Raw genomic sequence first — 18885 nt, 5'->3', positions numbered from 1 at the left:
ACAAAAAAAAAAGGCAGGCACGAAGAGCGGTGTAGGGATGAGAGGAGAGAGCAAAATATCTCGGTTGTTCTGTAACGTTAGTTAAAGAAAAGTCAAGATTTAACATACCATTTCTTGCATAGGTTGGACCAGAAACCAAAAGCCCCAATCCTGTTTATGTTGTTCGTGATTTCCTGAATAATCCTAAAGTGAGATTTGAAAGAACGCGGCCAAAGAAGCCAAATTGTATGTGTCAAGTGCTAACTGTTAGCTGACAGGCTACCTAGGTATAGCCATTGATGCAATGGCGTTGAAACGAATTCAGAAGGTGAGTATGTTTTTTTTTCTTTCGTGTGCCTACTATACACAATAGCAGGCATGTTCCGCTGGGATTATGATCCTCTGTGTAGATAGTACCAGTGTCTGTCCTTTTCTGTAGCTCGCCTTGGCCTTTCTTGCCTGCTTTTTGTGTTCCTTTTGAGAATAATTCACAGACAAAGACGAGCTAACCACTGGCGGCCCTGTTGGTGCATTGCTACAGTACTGTTAGCTATCAGCAACTACTTAAACAGCACCATTATTTTGGCAGCTGTGTCTTGTTTGTATTTCATTTTTCATTCTCTCTCTTAGATTTTAACACAGTTACTTTAGTGAGTGAAGCAGTGCGCTAGCAGCAAGCTAACGTTAGTAAGTGCTTTGGTTTGATTGGTTGACATGCTCAGGATTCGCTTATAAATTAGCATGTCAGTTGTCTTTCTCCTTGTGGTTGGTCTCTAAGAGTATGACTGTCGATGTGTTTAGTCGCTGAATGACAGCTGCTTGGTGGTTGCCAAAATTGAACCCTAGTGTCAGTGTTGCCATATATGGAATAGTAAATGGGGCACTGGAGCAGGCCACGGTGTGTATTTATATAACAGAATAGATACGCGTCCTTTCAAGAGATGTTAAATAACAGGCTTAAGTCCTATTTAATCATCTGTTGTTTAGTTGTCGGTGCTGAATAGTATGTCATGGGGTTTGGCCATCGGGTTTGCTTTCATTGGAATTTAACTACTAGTTTTGGTGTTTGCCTCATTTGTTTATTTATGTTGAGCTTTGTTACCTTTGTAGACGACATATATGGACTAAACTGAATTGATGACTAAAGTTTTAGTCAACGAAGTCACCTCTCCTATGACCACCATTTAGATGTCAACAGTTTTTAATCACAATTGGTGGTAATTGCAACCTGTATAAAACTTAGGGTTGAGCCCCAAAAAGTTAAGTTAGCCCACTTTATATAAATCTAGACATTATGTGGAAGTCTCAAAGCTATACTCCACTCTCACTCTCCTACATAATCAACCCCTCTGTTTGTAAACCACTTTTAAAATGTTTGCAATTTCCTTACAAATAGCACAATACAGCACATGGCGCAATACTGCAGCTGAGCAGGAAAGTTTGAAGCCGTTTCATTTTTGATTGTCTTGTCTTTAGGAGCTGTCAGACCTGCAGAGGGACCCACCTGCTCAGTGCTCTGCTGGACCAGTCGGAGATGATTGTAAGGAGTTTTTTTTTTAAAAAATTGCAGGAGCAGTGTATCCTTGAATATTTTTACATCGTCAGATAACACATGTAGAGTATGTTATTCTGTTTCAGGAGTTTGCATCCAAGTGTTTATACTAAATATATTATGAATCTTTTTTTTCCTCAGTGTTTCACTGGCAGGCAACAATAATGGGTCCAGTAAGTGAAACTGTATCCTAACTCATTTAAAATGTGATTGATATAAGAAACAAAAACAGTGGAGTTGCTGTCAACATACTTATCTTGTTTCTATTTTTATTTCAATAGAGTGACAGTCCATATCAGAGTGGAGTGTTTTTCCTCACCATTCACTTCCCGACAGATTACCCTTTCAAACCACCCAAAGTGAGTGAGGGTCTGCCTTGTTTGTTATCTAATGAGGCTCATTCATTTATTTTACTTTGGTAACAGTAATTGGCTTAAAGGGAAAATTACAGCATTCTCTCTGCCTTTTTTGTAACAGGTTGCATTCACAACAAAAATTTACCACCCTAATATCAACAGTAATGGAAGTATTTGCCTGGATATACTGAGATCACAATGGTCACCTGCGCTTACAGTATCAAAAGGTAAGAAATGATACGTACTTAAACCAATATTATACTAAAACAGTTGTGAATGTTGATTCAGCATGCACAGTAACATGGCCCTGACTCTCTGTTACAGCTAGATGTAATACAAGCATTTTTACAAATGGTGAAAATACCTGCAAATAAATACGCACAAATTTGACTGCATGAAGAGATTCAGAAAGAAGAAATGGAAATACATCACTGCAATCTGGTGAAACAATCAGTCTTGATGATAAAATCTGAATATATTAAAAAAAAAAAAATTCTGTTTTGTTTAACGTATGTTACGTTTTCTGGTAAAATCTTAACTTACATTCTCTTGAGCTGCCAAGAGTCTTAATATGTGTGTCCATTACCTTTGAGTTGTACTGCACCCCAGGATTCTTGGGTGCCTTTAGGTGACGTTTAGCATATTTCCCCAGTGCTAAACTACTGTCGGAAAATTTTTTATCTTGTCACATAGTAGCATACAAAAACCACTGACCTTCAGGTACATGGTGCAGTTGTTTTCTAAATCAGATAACTTTTACCTCTTCCTTTCGGTATTGCTTCTCTTCCTTTTCAAGCAGACAGAGCAGGTTTGTTTCATGTGAAAAAGAGACGTTGCCTCACCTCCCTTATTCGCTCAGTTTAACTTTGTTCAAGCCATTGTCAATCTTCCATCTTGAGGTTAAATTTGGGTGTTGAAACTGAGTGTCTAGTTGGGTTCATGACATTGACAAGCGTCAGGTTTACATGTAATACTGAGATACTTTGCAGTTTATGAATGAATGAACTACTGCCCGTAAATAGTTGAATGCTGCAATAATATTCTCAAGGGTCAAAAAACAAAGTTAGTCACATTTTAAAGTTTTTGGTCATGTATATATTGGTGTTTGCCTTTTATTTATCACTCTCCCCTAATGTGACGATTATTATAGGATATCAAAATAACATCTGGTTGTGTTGGAGTGACCTTTACTGCTCAAGGACGTAGCCAATAAATCCCCTCTCACTGTCACATTCAGATTTTAATCTAAATACTTTCTGATTCATTCTTCCACAGTATTATTGTCTATCTGCTCTCTTCTTTGTGATCCAAACCCGGACGACCCACTGGTACCAGAGATTGCCCATACATACAAGGCTGACAGGGAAAGGTGAGTGTAAAACATGAATGAGACTTAGTACATCTCAGCTTTTCTCACTGTCAAACTGACTCAGTATTTTTGGAGATAAATTTCAACTGAAACCTTTTCCAAACTTTGCATATGTTTTACAGGTACAACAAATTAGCAAGAGATTGGACACAGAAGTATGCAATGTGAGAACGCTGGGGAGATAAAAATATAAACGAGAACAAAAGAAACACGTTTGATTTGTAACTTGAGGCAAATGAGCAACAGAGGGAAAAAATACTAGACAACAGCCCATCTTTTGGAAAAGGAACTGATACAATGAGGTACAGTGCCACCTGGCTTTCCATGTGCTAAGCTGCTACCATGTGCTGCCCTTCATGACTTGTTTGGATCTGCTGCGCAGGACCTGATGGGCTGCTTAGAGCACTCCCATATGGAATACCGGAAACTCTTCACAGTCCATACCACCACACTCAGACTTAAAACTGTTACTCTTGCTATTGTGATTATCACTATCATTGTTGCTATTCATAGGCATCATTTTCACTGTCCATGATTCATATCGTTGTGCTACTCAGAGGCAAAATGTTTGATTTATTTAGGAGATTGGCTCTCCCTTCATTTCAGAGGTACTGTCTGTGCCCCACTGGATGTATTATTATTACTGTATTTCCATGTATTTAGTGGCCTTTCTGTTTATTATTTTCGGTATATGTGCAATTGAGGCAGAATGTTCCCTGTCAAATGGTGCGGTGCCATTACCAGCAGCTGATCTGTGGGCACATACTGTCTCTACCCCGAAACAATGTGAAAGATGGAAATTGGTCTGTATCACCCACTGAAATTGCAACAATATTTAGTGTTTTTAGTGACACTGGAGTGCTGCTGTTAGGAGCCAGCAGGCTCTTGCATCACTGCTGTGGGGCTCCGTAAGGTGAATGTCAACCTGCATTTTTCTCACACATGCTGTCATTGCTCTTTATATCCTGTGATAAGCAACCACCCATGGCTGGTGTTCATAGTGCACAAAATACTACTGTTGTCTCTCTTGTTACTTGTTGTGTAGCTGTGAACAAAGCTACTCTTCGGCCTATAGCGGAGCTGTGTGCCACCTACTCAGTACAGTTTCTCAGGTATCTAACCAAATCATCAGCCTTTACATGCAGTGACCCATGGTGAGAAAAATGACTGAGGCTTGTATCATCAGACTTCTAAAGGCTTCTACTTTATCGAAATTCACTGTTTTGTTTGTTTAAAAAAAAAAAAAAAAAACAAAGAAAAGAAAAGAAGACACGCTTCCTGAAGAGACAAAATGATCAAAGACAGATCAGCATTCTTGAAGTCCTTTATGCATATGGGGCCTGAGCCTATCCTGTGTTGCACAGAAATATGCTGTCCCAGAAGTACTGTCATTTTGTCACTGAGAGGTTTTGTTTTAAATTATCCCTCTTCAGTGATTCTCATCACCAGTTTTATTTAATTTTGACAAAACCTGGATGTGAACAGCTTTAAATTGATGCTGTTAAACATGTACATGCTACTGTTTTTCTAAAATGTAATGGCCTTTGGTTACAGCTGGTGTCACTTATACTCAAAATGGGAACTTAAACTTTACATTTTGCAGAACCTATTCATTTGAAGTCATGTGCTTTCTGTTACTTGAGGTGAATTAATAGAGTAACTTGACATGACATAACTTGCTTTAAAATACTGAGTGATGTGAGGTTTGTCAGCATTTCTTTGTTTGTATTCATGATCAGGTCTGCAAAGGGTTGTTCTGTTTTAGGATTAATAATCCACACTGACAGCAAAACAGTTTGTCTGGATGATACGTTTGTGACCTTCTGTATTGTATGTTTGAAAGCTTTAGTTTTAGAGTTGTTTTTTTTTTCATTCATGTCACCAGAATTGAACTTGATTGTGATGTGTCATACTGTAATATTAGTTATAATATAATCCGTTGTGTCTGTTGGATAAAGTAGTTAGGGATTTTATTTTGTATCATGGCTCATAATGTGCTGATGCTGCCAATATAAAGGGAAATATTTGATATTTTAAAGGGGGAAAAATTTGTTATTGAGGCATTTTTGAGTGGATTCATCCAGAAAGATCCATAGTAAAGCATGGAAATTAGGAGCTTTGATTGTAGAATTAACACAGTGGTTTAGGCGCCAAATATAGATTTTCATAATTGTTAGCAGCTGTAGAGAAAGTTGTCCTGAAATACAGTATGTAACTCAAAGGTTTCAAAAAATACATCCTCTAAATGCAGTGAAATCTTTCACTGCGAGACCACATTTGAAAACGACTTGTGTGTAATAGTACTAGTTCAAACTTTGTGTGCATTGTTGCTTGTTCATCTGGCTATTTATTTATTTGAAAGCTGAATATCATCCAACTATACGATTGAATGCAGCCTCAGTTCGTCATTTGAGTGATGTGACATTCACTTCCTTTATCCAGTGTGCTCAATAGAGTTTATATAGGCAGCTTGGCATGCTTTGCACTCTGGAGAACCTTCTCACAGCCATTTGCCAGATATCAGGGATTTCGTTACAATTCATCTGCCTAACACCTCTGACTAAAATTTTAGCCTTAACCCTCATTTTGTGTATATAGATATATAGAGAGAACATTGTCATGAACTGTAAATTCGCTATCAGGGCTGTTTCCCCCAGATGGGTGACTCATTTCATCAGTAGACATGGAATCCTGCTTGAACAGCACCAATATTTTTGTTAGAAATTTCAGCCTGGCTTTCTCTGAATGCAGAAACAGCCTTCATGCGTCGTAAAATTTGGAATACCAGTATGTGTGCTTGCCACCATGAACGTCCACACGTCCCCACATAAGCCCACACAAGATAACTATTGACCTTGTAATAACATGAATAAAGCTCATCTTGGTTTACTGTTGTCTGCGGTCATTTTTGTCTCAAACAATGGTGGTGTTACAGGAAGAGATGATGCCTCTTTAAAATAAATTTTGTTCTAAATACGCAAAGAAAATGTAGAAGAAATGTTAACTATGTAGCTGGTTTTGTTTTCCAAGGTTTTTTTTTTTAACTGTTAAAAAGTTTGTCTTAACGTAGAGCCCCACTGCATACCTGTAAGCTGCGGGGTGCGTTCGATTCATCAACACCTCATGCGAGATTCTTGCGGTGCAGACAACAATCGCTGTGCAGCGCTACCGTTAATTTTTCTTCTCACTATCCCAAAGTAGAAATTTGAAAAATCTCTATGTGTATATGCACAGATTGATAGCTGTGTCTGTAACAATCTAAAACAAACTCCGCTCTTTCGGGGTGTCAAGTTGTACAACATGCCGGATGCCGTTGCTGTAGCTACTAGCTAAACTAGCTTCCTGTACAGCTGAAAGTCAGCATCATCGCCACTCCCCTCAATAGGAAGGGCGCATCCCTGATAGCTAGCTGGCTAGCTGTACCCAGCATAACGATGGCAGTTAACCTTAGCAAAAATGGCCCTGCATTAACAGCTGCTTTTAAAGAAGTGGTGGACGAAAAATCCAGCACGAATTGGTAAGCATCAGCGTTTTAAAAACAGTGTTGGCTCTATGTAGGAGGCAGTATTTTAGCTGCAATGTTGGCTAGCACTGAGCCAGTCGTCAACTAAGTTAACGTTAACCTAACGTCAGATAAATTGAACCTTTGACTTATTGGTACTTTGTTTTCCACAGCGGACCTTTTACTTATTTAATTACCGATAGCCAAGGCTAAAGTCAGGTGTGTTTACACGTTAGTTTGGCTTTCCCATTTAGAGCAGGTTTAACGCATAAGAACGCTAAAGATGAGCTAACTGAATGGCTAACGTTGTTAATTGGCTGGGTACAGTAACCAACTCACATGCCAAGCACTTAATCCGTATGATCTCAATATATATGCATATATATGTATATTTATATATGTGTGTGTGTGTTAGATACGCTTGTCTGTTTAAAAAAATGAACGAAGAAGTTGCTCGCTGCCTCACCCACTTCCTGGTCAGATATCAGAAGTTAAATATGTTCAAATAAGTGAAAGTCAAATCCAGGAACCTCCTCTTCGCGTTGCCTTTGACTGTTACCTTGATGTTAAAATAAGACCAGTGGATGACAGCTGCGGTGTTTAATGATGACCTCAATTAATTAATCCCAAGGAACAATTACCCAGGGACTGCTGCTGGCCCCATGCTCAGTCTGAATACGACTCTCTCGCGAATGTTGGCCACACTTGAGATTTAGACGTTTAGGCAGCCACCGCCTAAGTAATACCACAACTTACGGTAACCATAAATGTTTGTGAAATGTTGACATTAAGAAATAAAGATGTCAGTTTAAAATAAAGAAGTGATCATTCTTCGACTAGTTTCGGTGTGAGTAAGTTCCACTTACACGGCTCTGAAAGAATCCACTGCAAGCAAATGGGCCACCGACCTGACAGTGAACTTCTCTTCCAGTACTTTAACTTTTACAATATGCTGTAAAGTACTGGTCTGAAATAGACATTCCAAGCAGAGATTGTCCTGTAATGTGATTATCATGTCAGTTGCGATATATCACAAAACCAGGATACATAAATATAAGCTGATCTTATGAGTTACATGTCTGTGTGAGAGCAGGTTTGTACTGCTCGTAAGACATGATTATGAATAAGAAAAATAAAGAAAAATGCTCATTACAATTTCCAGAGGCCAAGGTGACCTCTTTAAATGTATTGCTTTCTCCATTTACCAGCCCAAAGCCAAAGCATATTCACTTTACTATCATATACAGCAAAGAAAAGCATTAAATTTGCACATTTGAGATGATTGAACCAGTAGATTTTGGGTCATTTCTGCTTGAAAAAAAACTATAGTTAAACAAATGCTGTAAAACATAGTTGAATAACTTACTGGCAAATAGCGGTTTCAAACTCGCCCACTGCCCCGGGTTTGTTGTGTGTGTGTGCACGTCACTTGGGTGGGTTAAATGCAGAGCACGAATTTCGTTGGAGTGAGTTCCCTCCAACGACAAAATATGTCACTTTCATTAATTCAGAATTTTATCCCGGCTTTATCTCCTAAAATGATCACTGAGTACAGCACAGTGAACCATTAGGTCTGGGAAAAGCCTTTAGGTTAGTTTTGATGCACTCCACATTGGTTTTGAATTGACATAATTAAAGCCACTCTAGAGAGTGTGTGTCAGCATGATCATATGATTTTCTAACGTTTTCTTGCAATTCGTTGCACATAATATTATAATAAGGAAGGGAGCACTTGCTAATAAACATGACAGTGGAAAGATGGGGAAACCCGCCTTTCTCATAGGAAATGGTCCAGTATTAACTAGGGATTCAGTTTTTATGGAGCTGCTAATCCTTAGTTATTTTTATTGGGCATTTAGTATGTAATGAAAAGTCAGTGCAGTCTTTACAGGTGCAGGGGCAGGAAACCTGTAAAAGTTACTTTCATGGCTGATTTAAAATGTGATAAAACTGCAGCGATACTCTAGTGTGTTTACACCACCCTACTTGCCCTGTGAAATGTATCCTTTTCCATAGAAGGTCGAAGGTTGGTTTAAATTGTGTTTACAAAACATCACTTGTTTTGTTTAGTGTGAAATGGTGCTCATCAGACTCTTTCCTATCTTTCTGTGTGATCTGTTTAGCTGTTGCGATATTTTAATATCCTTCATCTCATGCGTTCCACAGGGCCTTGTTCACCTATGAGGGAAACAGTAACGATATCCGCCTGGCAGAAAAAGGGGGTAAGCAGATATTGTTGTGAAGTTTTTATGATCTCAACACCATGTTGTGCAGGAATTTCATTGTCAGCATGCAGCTGCAGCACTGGAATATCAGCACAAAAGGATTGCGTGCCTCTGCTTTCGCACCCCATCATTTGTAGATGGAAAAATGTCCACAGTTACACAACCGACCACAGTAACCATTTGACTTTTCCACAATGTTTATGTATCAGATGGAGGTCTGGAGGAGTTGGTTGAGGAATTGAACAGTGGAAAAGTTATGTACGCTTTCTGCCGGGTCCAGGATCCAAATTCTGGTCTGCCCAAATATGTCCTCATCAACTGGGTTTGTGCTTCACTTAACTGTTTTTTCATTTTTGTCCTCTTTGTAGTGGTCATCCTTGAACTTGTAGAATAATCCTTTGTGTTTCAGACTGGAGAAGGAGTGAAGGATGCCAGGAAAGGGATATGTGCAAATCACGTCAGCTCCATGGCCAACTTTCTAAAGGTAAAACATCACTGTTTTGTTGTTGTTGTTTTTTTAGTGTAGTTTAAATATGCATTACAATTTATTTTGCAGTCTCCTTATGGTTACAGAGGGGTTTATTTTTGTGCTAAATTGCATGTTAAAGATGGCCTTGAGCAGGCTGCAGGCAGTGTTGGAATAATGCAGCAGTATGCACAAACCAAGACACCAACTGTAGGTGTTTCTCTGTTTGTGTGAGCATTGAAATTGACTTTTAATTCTGCGTGGTTTCAGGGGGCTCATGTTACAATAAATGCCAGAGCAGAAGAGGATGTGGAACCAGAGGTGATCATGCAAAAGGTGGCCAAAGCTTCAGGAGCGAACTACAGCTTCCACAAAGAAACTTCCAGCCGCTTCCAGGACAGCGGTCCTCAGGGTCCTGTGGTATGCAGTGCATGCAGTTCCTGCTATGTGCCCTGCTGTTTGTTTGTGTTTCATGCTACAAAGATAAGCTGACCGCAGGATCTTAAGTAGGCTCCTTAATCTCAAACAGTAGATACATTGAAAATGTTTGTGTTTTTTATGCCTCTATTGCTAGCAACAGCCTTGGCCAGGGGTGTTATGTTTGCAGGTGAATGTGATATCTCAGGAACACCTTCAGAGAGTTGGTTTTTTTTTTTTCTTTTCAAATTTGCATAGATAGATAGATAGATAGATGACTTTATTCATCCATCCATCCATCCATTTTCTATACCGCTTATCCGTCATGGTCGCGGGGGAGCTGGAGCCTATCCCAGCTGACTACGGGCGAGAGGCGGGACAGACAACCACACACTCTCACTCTCACACCTAGGGGCAATGTAGAGTAGCCAATTAACGTAATATGCTTGTTTTTGGTATTGTGGGAGGAAGCCGGTGTACCCGGAGAAAACCCACACAGGCACAGGGAGAACATGCAAACTCCACATAGAAGGGCCCAGACCGGATTTTATTCATCCTGGAGTGGAAATTAGGTTGTCATAACAGTCCAGTATATTTTAATAAGAAAAAGAAACGCAAGATAAGATAAGTGGGTATATAAGGTGCAGTGGCAAGATGATGGTAATAATACTGATGGTATGATTGTAATGTTACAATGTATAGTAATGTATAGTAATACACACACACACACACACACACACACACACACACACATACATACATATATACATATATATATATATATACACACACACACACAAGCGTCCTCTTGGGCTCAAGATAAACTGATTAGAATTTGATGGTCAGAGTTCACTGTGACCTCACAAAACATGTTTGTGGCTGTTACTCAAGAATCCACATGTTAATTATGACAGAATTTCACGCAAATGTCTAAGATAAAATGAAGAAGTGGTAACTTGTTATTCTAGTTTCTCTCAATGGCCTTCCATTCACACACACTGAACAGCAAATTCAAACAAACTCTCCAAAGCAAAAGAAGATGCTGACCTAACCACAATGAATTGAGACTTTGATTTTCTCTTTCTTCTTTGTCTGTCATTTTCTCTTATAGGAGAAAAAGCAACCATTGGTTCATATCTGATGGATGATTAAAGATAAAACCGCTCGCACTACCTAAATCAGGCACTTCATGTGCTCATATTTTACCTCAGTTAGAGAGAAGCTAAAGATTTTATTTTGTAGCATTTAATGAATAATGACAAAGAGAGAAGATAGACTAGCTTTAGGTTAATGATGGTCATAAACAGTTCTGATAGCCGCATCTCATTTTATTTGATTCTGATTATGTAAATTGTCATTTCCTTCATGTAGGGCTCAGTGTACCAGAAGACCAACGCTATGTCTGAAATCAGAAAGACCAACAAAGACAACTTCTGGGCTCAGGCAGAGGTAGGCTCCTGAACTTCCATTAAGCTGACCTCAGCTTTGTCTCTGAGTCAGTGTTACAAGCTCCATAAGCAACTCTTTAAAAATGTTTACTTTTATGTAACATGTTTGTGAATCATTGATTCACTGAAAGTACAATCACTCACTGCAATATTGCAAGAGATAGCACCTTTGAAATGTGGCAAATGTTGCCATTTCTTTTACAAGTTTATGTAAGAATACAAGGCATTGCCCTTTTTATCCATAAGTAATGCAGACCTAGTCAGCGAAAGCATTGTTCTCACCTTTTGTTTGCAATTCTGACTCATCGTCGTACCTGTCACAGATACACCCAGAAAGTCTTGCTTGTTGCTTTGCAGTTTTTTTAGACAAACTGCAGTGAAATCAAACTTTTTAATGGCAGTAATATTTGCTGAATGACTGAGCCAACACTGACCTTGCCGCTCTGTTTGGATTTTAGAAAGAAGAGGAGAAACGTCGCCACGAGGAGCGGCGCAAGGCAGAGGAGGAGCGCCTGCAGCTGGAGAGAGACAGGAAAGACCGAGAGGCCAAGGAGGCAGCGCAGAGGGACAAAAGGGACAAAGAGAGGGCCTCTCAGATCGACCAACAAAAGTAGGTAGCAACTGAAGGGAATGCACGCTTTTTAAGGTCAGTCTGCAGTAGCACCTGTTAAAAGGTTCAAATTTACATTTTCCCCTGTCTTCTAAATTATCATTTGTTTAACAGGAAGTACCAGCAGCAGCAGGAAACCGAGAGCAGGGAGCAGGAGAAACAACATTGGGTGAGTGTCACGCTGACCCGTCATCTGTGATTACACATTGAGTCAGTGGGTTTCAAATGTGAATTAATCTGATGATGATAACGTGAAATGAGAGTGAATCTGGACGGATGTGAATTTTACATTTTACATCTAGTGTTACTCACTTTTCTGTGATCACACTGAGAGTTGAATAAGCCTGGGGAATTCACTCATCTTGTAAACACTTAAGTCAAGAATTTATCCAGTGCTAGTTTCAAAATTAATATCAACACCATCAGGAGGAGCAGCAGCAGGAGATCCAGCCAACCCAGAAGAAACCAGTCAAGAGAGGTGAATCTGTGGAAAAGGCCAATGTGAGTTCCCCTTCCTGAAAGTGCTCTCCTCTGGCCAAAATACTTTTTGCCTTTTCTTTTTTTCTATCTCAAAACATGGGTTTGTCTCGTCCAATCAGACTTGAGCCCTTTTGAAGCTCAAGGTGACGCCTTCCAGTCTTCTACTGCCTGATCTCTCCTCTCTTTGTGATCATTTACTGAAATCACACGTCTGCCTGCTCTGTCCTCGTTCTCTCAGCAACACTTGGCCCCGCATTATGAATAACCTGTTGCTGTCTCATCGCTTTTGTACATGTTATTTTTCATTTTCTTTTTTTCTAGGAGGCGGCTTCTCTCATCTCTCAGCGTGCTGTAAACCCCAGAGAGATGTTCAAGCAGAGAGAGAGGGGAATAACTCCCAGTGACTCAGACGTCCCCTCTGCCGCCCCTGCTAGCCCTCAGCCAGGTATCACCCCTGCATACACCCGTGATGTCTTCGTATAAATCTGTTTGCTTTAAATGTCACAGCCCCTCCTGCATTACTGCATTAGCTTTTCTCTCGGGCAGTGGTAGGTAGGAGATTTTCTCCCAATGCTGTCTTTTTCAGAGCTTTAACTTTCCATCAGAAAGTCTGCTGGTCTCATAGTCATAAGTACTTAACACTTCTTCTCCATCATGGTGTCTTCTCTCCTTCTGCTCAACCTGTCTGCACTTTGTCTTCTCTCTTGTCCATTTTTGTTTCTGTGGCGTGTTTTGGGGCTTCCATGTGTGTCTCCACTCAGGGCGTCTGCAAAGCCCTTTTCTGTCTAAGTCCGTGTATGAAAGTGAGCGAGCCAGCTCACCTCAGCGCCAAGCTTCTCCTGTGCCAGCAGGCTCCGCCTCTCCTGTCCGTGCCACAGGTGTGAGCTTAAACATACACATATACACATACACACACACACATACATAAACTTGGGTGACAGGCTCATACGTAACATAAAGCTGCATGCTTCATTTCTCATCGTTGTTTCTAAATGTCATCATTTTCATATTCCTTCTAATTATGAATCTCATCGTGAGTCATGCTTCCATTCAGTGTACTTTCCGAGTGTTCAGAAACTCCCAGATTATTGTTTTGTTCCTCCTTAAGTAAAACATGCCAAGAATGCCCTTCAGTCTGGTGGTGGTTTTCAGCCTGTGCAGGCTTGTGAACGTTTTCCTCTGTGTACATGCGTGTCTGTGCTTGTGTTTTGGGTGATAAGAGCCTGATGTGGATGATGGACAGTCCAGGTGTGAGTATGACGAGCAGGAGGCGACCCCCCAGGAGGAGCTGAAAGGTGGGGCCCATTTCACATCCTGCCTCAGCGGTTAACCCTTTTTACATCATCTTCCTTACCCTCTCATCTGCTTCTTTCAAAATGCTGTTGTAATTTGTCATGAGCAAATATTCCCTCCAGATGAACTGTGCTGTCAGGATCTGCTGCTGCCACCTACTGGTAGATCAGATACAATTCGTGCTGATGTTATCTTTTTTTTTTCCAGAGGAAGCACCTGCTGCCAACTCCTACGTCCAAGAGACGGCTTATGAAGAACCAGCTCAGGTAGCTGTTTGTTTACCTTTAGCAGGACATGCTATGACTGTTTTCTTCCATCATATGAGCGATTCTGAAACAGAACTTATTCCACTCCCAGGTGGAGGAGAATAACTCCTACCAGGTGACTGCTGAGGAGACCTCAGATAGAGGCATCTGTGCCAGAGCCTTATATGACTACCAGGCTGGTGAGTTGTGTTTTTTGTTTAAAATCACAACACCATAACAACAAATGATGAGGCGTTTATACATTGGGTTTTTTTTGCTCTAGGAAGGGTCTGCATATTATGCATTTAAGTATAAAAAATATTCTACATTTTTGAGTGGAAGGCAGCTCCAACAATGTAATGTTTGAAAATGTCAATGCAGTAACTTTTGCGGATATTCATGAGATACTCCTCCTACTCTCCTTCAGCTGATGACACGGAGATCTCGTTCGACCCTGACGATATCATCACAGGGATTGAGATGATAGACGAGGGCTGGTGGCGAGGCTACGGGCCAGACGGCCATTTCGGGATGTTCCCGGCCAATTACGTGGAGCTTATTTAGCTCCATGCAACCGTGCCACACCCCACACCTCACCACCTCAGATTTATGACGCTGGCAGCCCTGGCGGGGGAACTCTGCAGTAAAACAACACGCAGCAAAGTCCGCACAAGTGAGCTGATCGGGCTGAGACGGAGCAAACGATCCTCCACATCACGGACCAACGAGCGGATGTTAATCGTGAGCCAGAAGCTTTTGAAATCTCTTCTCATTTCAAGACAGTGATTCCATTAAATTGTTGATGTTGTAAGCAAATGATGGCCTAGTTTAGGGATTTGTGAAGACCCTTAGGCTGACCAAAACTCCCCCCATATAATACATGTCTTTACCTATAAATGTGATGCAGTATGATCTCAGCCTTGGTTGATTCTTCAGCTGTGAGCATTAACAGCACTTCTCGTTAGCATTCCTTACAAAGTGACTTTGATTCTATTTCAGGTATAATTTTGTTGTTACTTGTAGCAAATGCTCCTGTACATTTCAGTACAAAAAAAAAAAAAATCAAAGATGGTGGTACCGGCTACAGTGTAATCTTCTGCCTTGTTTTTGCCTTTCTTTACCGGCAGACTGAGTTGTTTTGTTATTTTTTCCTCTTGTTTTTTTTACGTGATTGACCTTACATCCTGTGTGAATTTCAGAACCATGTTTTAATACTGATTTGACAGTGGTTGAAGTGAATATTTAAAAAACAAAAAACGATGCTTGCTGTGCTCTGGGTGGTCGACTTCAGTGGGGAAATGCATAAAACGGTTAAGTTCCGTTTAACTGTGAGTATATAACAGCTGTTTTCATTTCAAGTCATCTTAACCACATTATTTCAACAAATTTAACTTTTCAGGGACAAGCTGAAGAGAAGATGACGTAACTCTGCATTATATTTCTGTTTTTGGATCTCGCTGGTCTGAGGTTGATTCTTAATAAATGTGATGTTATGGTGCCATAATGAGGGGAAGTGACTGCAGTTGCTGATGACAGTTTGACAGCGGAAGTTCACTGTGTTTTGATTATGGAACAAAATTTTTGCTCTTTTAAGCTTTTAGGTCAGTTGACAAAATGATATTGTGAAGAGAAAAGGGCATCGAGTATCCATTGCATCATTCACGTTTGTTTCTCCAGAGTCTATTGTAATGACATTCTTCATAATAAAACAAATAAACGAGCTGTGTTGTCTCATCGTTGGGCAAAAGGTTGGCTACATACATTTTAGAAAAATCTTAGGTAACAGAAAGCCTTCAGGGATTTTCAGAGGTCTAACAGGAACTCAGATGTATACACAGACTCAGTATGTGCTCTACAATCAGTTTCCTGGAATGAGGCAACAGCTGGGGAATTCACCTCTAATGCATAGGTTTCATTTTCGCATGAAAAATCTGATTTTACTTCTCCCACATCCTTCAGTTAAATCTTTGTTCGCGTGAGTTACAAATGACCTGCTCTGCTAACTTAAATTTATTAAATGGTTGACAGAAACGTGTAAAAACTTATCGAGTATATTTTTTAAACTATTTTTTAAACTTCTTATTAATTTTTTGAGCTTATGTTCACCTCTACAAAATGTATTCATATATTTTAGATCCATGTGTCTGCTGCATGCTAAAGATGTCAAAAAAAAAAAAAATTTTTGCAATCAATTTTTTGCTGAAGAAGATAAAAATTTTGATATTTTAGGTCTTCAGTAGTGTTTCATTTAAGTCCTAAAGCAACAACATGTCATCTTAATAACGGAATAAAGCATTTTATTTTATTTTATTACTGGACTCATTACATGCTTCCTAAATATTCATTCTCACCCTGTGATAAACTGCAATGGAAACTGTCTTTAAATATAGTTAAAAATTTGCACGCGTAGTACAGTTTCCTCTTCCACCTACATCATCTAGAAACTGTAAAGATAAAAATATTAACTCCCACTATTATGTTTGTTATATATATGTTTGTATGTACTTCTGCTTTTAGTGACTTGTTCTCATCCCTAAAACACTTCATCTTGTGTTCATCTTTCAACCCGTTTCTTGTGGAAAACCTCATTCTGTAACAGCTAATGACGGTTTCTCACCATGACTGGAATCTTAGGTGCCAGTTACATGTTTGCAGATTGCTCCCTGGATAGTGACTCACTTCAGACAGGAAATCTTTTCTGTGTTGGATTCACAATATTTTCTCCACCCGTTCTCATTTACATTGTGCTGCCCTCACCTCAACCTCGTATGTTTATGTCAGTGAAAGTCTGAGATGAATCGCTGGGGATTTTCACACTCTTACAGCCCATGTTTTTTGCTCATCGTCTCAGCATTTGTTGTCAGCTGCAGGAGACAGAAGAGTACTGCAAAACACTCTGTCACAATTAAATGGAATTAAAAACATTTCCTATAAAGCCTCATGTTTGACATAAACATATGAATATATAACATATGAATGTTTGAATCTCACCACACACAGCTGATCTCTGCAGGTTGTTTATCTATTTTAAAAGCATTAAAAGTTTTTTTTCTCACTCTTGCCTCATTGAGTCTCGCCGTGTCTGCGTTCAGACATATAATCTGGCTCAAATGTTTTATTTCTCCACTTAATAATCACAGTTGGCAAACGGCCATTTACATATCTGATTTAAGATCTAATTTCTCTCTGAGTCAACGCCTTCACATAGTTGTGTGAATACCACATTTCTTCCATCTTTGCAGAGAGCCCTGCTGATCATCTCCACAGTCACAATTTTGCAAAAAGCAAAACAAAACTTGTTTTGTATCTATCAAAAAAAAAAGAAAAAAAAAATCCCTCTGAGATTTGGACAGTTTGTAGATATTTGGTTATTTTGACATTTAAATGTTAATCACATTGAAATGTCACACTCTATCCGCAGCAGATGGAGGAATGGGCATCCCCCTTTTTAAGCAGATGAAAAACAGTTCGGAGGAAACGTGGATCCTGTCGGGTGCTTCTTCATCGCCTCTAAGGTTTTTGGCACGAGATCTGTGTCTGTGTGTGGGATAGCCAAAGGGAAATGGAGGGAAAATGTTCAATTTCACCTTGTGAGAAAAATATCAGAAGATGGTTAAAAACCAGTTTGGGAGCAAATGTCTTTGATAGTCAAACATAAAATCCTTATGCTTTCTAAGGTCACTGACACGTGGCCATAAGAAACATAAAACCTTAAGACAACTCCCCCTGACTCATTACTGGCAGCAGAAAAATAAATGACCTTTTTCTTAAACTCATCTCTAGTGGAAAAAGTTGCTTCTGCATTGTCCTGGTATTTTATTTTTAACCAATACCTCTCTGGCAATGACCTTTAGAAACTGTTTTAAAGAAGTAGTGATTCACCTCTTCCTTAAAATGTGAAGTCCTCAATCCCTGCAGCTGCCTTCCAGTCTCCAAACTTTCATTTCACATAAACATACGAGCTGCCTGTGTTAGTGTATCCGTGTTAAGTCCAGTTTGAACCGCCCTCAGCAGCAGATATGTTTTGTTATTTTCTTTAGTTTAGCACAGGTGCAGTTTTATTTGCTGCCTCACATTTAGGTCAGAGCTAAGTTTAATTTCAAACCACATTATGCACTCATTATGTAGGCTTTACACTTCATTGAAAATTCTGTCCTGCTCCCATACTTCCATCCTGAACAAACTCCTCCTCTGTTGTCCTGTAGATACCCTCAAGATAAATCAGGAAAGGAAAATGTGCTTAAAATGCTAATTCACTGTGGTATTCATTACTCCATGTTGTACTTCTTGGAAGATATTTTGGTGACAGCAGGAAATGTCTGAACTGTTACATACGTAATCACACACTCACATTATGTCTAAACAAAACCTAAATTTCCAGTCTGAAAAACAGCAGAAGACATCTTCTGGAGCCGGTAAAGTCTCATAGTGATTAAAAAAAAAAAAAACAACATTGAAATGTACCTTTTTCAACATGAAAAACAAAACTGTGTCATTTGGTTCTGAATCATGTTATCTGATTCATCGTGTAGTTAGTTAGCACCACAAAATATCTGAAGCTTAGTCAAGCACTAATTTACATTGACAGTAAGTGGTTAAAAGAAACCCCTAAAATACAACAGTCCAATAATAAAGTGAACATCTGGGAAATGTTATTCATACATTTAGACAACTTTAAATCTTTATTTGGCCATCAGTTGAACGTTTGTCATACTTTCCCCAAATTCAGTAATTTTGGTGAGTTTGAGTCCACTTTGTACACTGAAGATGGCCAAGATGACCAAGTTTTAATGTAAACCAGCAAGCTTGAAGTTATTAAAGTTTGGAAACTGTATGGAAGAAATCTATTTTTTATCAGTCGTGTCTTTGCAATATTTTTCCGTAATATCTATTGAGGCAGTTGTGAAGCATTGTGAAAATAAGACTTAATTGTGTTTATGTTT

At 39.5% G+C, this 18885-nt stretch overlaps 2 protein-coding genes across 3 annotated transcripts; both read left to right on the top strand.

The window, feature by feature from the left end:
* ube2d4 (ubiquitin-conjugating enzyme E2D 4 (putative)) lies at nucleotides 1-6145 on the top strand. Its single transcript, XM_046387211.1, has 7 exons — nucleotides 1-307; nucleotides 1456-1519; nucleotides 1673-1704; nucleotides 1813-1890; nucleotides 2009-2114; nucleotides 3163-3256; nucleotides 3379-6145. Exons 1-7 carry the CDS (start codon nucleotides 284-286, stop codon nucleotides 3422-3424), a joined length of 444 nt encoding a protein of 147 aa, XP_046243167.1. The 5' UTR covers nucleotides 1-283; the 3' UTR covers nucleotides 3425-6145.
* A 265-nt stretch (nucleotides 6146-6410) lies between these two features.
* Nucleotides 6411-15664, top strand: dbnlb (drebrin-like b). Of its 2 annotated transcripts, XM_046387209.1 has the most exons (15): nucleotides 6414-6773; nucleotides 8925-8980; nucleotides 9193-9305; nucleotides 9393-9467; nucleotides 9720-9869; nucleotides 11238-11315; nucleotides 11773-11924; nucleotides 12039-12093; nucleotides 12351-12425; nucleotides 12726-12849; nucleotides 13166-13282; nucleotides 13625-13699; nucleotides 13905-13963; nucleotides 14055-14142; nucleotides 14370-15664. In XM_046387209.1, exons 1-15 carry the CDS (start codon nucleotides 6691-6693, stop codon nucleotides 14504-14506), a joined length of 1437 nt encoding a protein of 478 aa, XP_046243165.1. In that variant the 5' UTR covers nucleotides 6414-6690; the 3' UTR covers nucleotides 14507-15664. The 2 variants fall into 2 exon arrangements, with proteins under 2 accessions (XP_046243166.1, XP_046243165.1); XM_046387210.1 differs by lacking the exon at nucleotides 13166-13282 and having other exon boundaries at nucleotides 6411-6773; nucleotides 12039-12094; nucleotides 12349-12425.
* The last annotated feature ends 3221 nt before the right edge of the window (nucleotides 15665-18885 follow it).

This window comes from Scatophagus argus, chromosome 4, assembly GCF_020382885.2.
Source record: "Scatophagus argus isolate fScaArg1 chromosome 4, fScaArg1.pri, whole genome shotgun sequence".
NCBI classification, from domain to species: domain Eukaryota; kingdom Metazoa; phylum Chordata; class Actinopteri; family Scatophagidae; genus Scatophagus; species Scatophagus argus.
The sequence above is the reverse complement of the archived record's forward strand: the minus strand, read 5'-3'. Positions and strand labels throughout refer to the sequence as shown.

Bases quoted from the DNA above. Each gene is read 5' to 3' on its own strand.
- ube2d4 (XM_046387211.1), top strand. From the start codon at position 284: ATGGCGTTGAAACGAATTCAGAAG. The intron at 1,705-1,812 runs GTAAGTGAAACT...TTATTTCAATAG, and splicing joins AGGCAACAATAATGGGTCCA to AGTGACAGTCCATATCAGAG. The intron at 1,891-2,008 runs GTGAGTGAGGGT...TTTTTGTAACAG, and splicing joins ACCCTTTCAAACCACCCAAA to GTTGCATTCACAACAAAAAT.
- dbnlb (XM_046387209.1), top strand. From the start codon at position 6,691: ATGGCAGTTAACCTTAGCAAAAATGGCCCTGCATTAACAGCTGCTTTT. The intron at 8,981-9,192 runs GTAAGCAGATAT...TTTATGTATCAG, and splicing joins CCGCCTGGCAGAAAAAGGGG to ATGGAGGTCTGGAGGAGTTG. The intron at 12,426-12,725 runs GTGAGTTCCCCT...CTTTTTTTCTAG, and splicing joins AATCTGTGGAAAAGGCCAAT to GAGGCGGCTTCTCTCATCTC.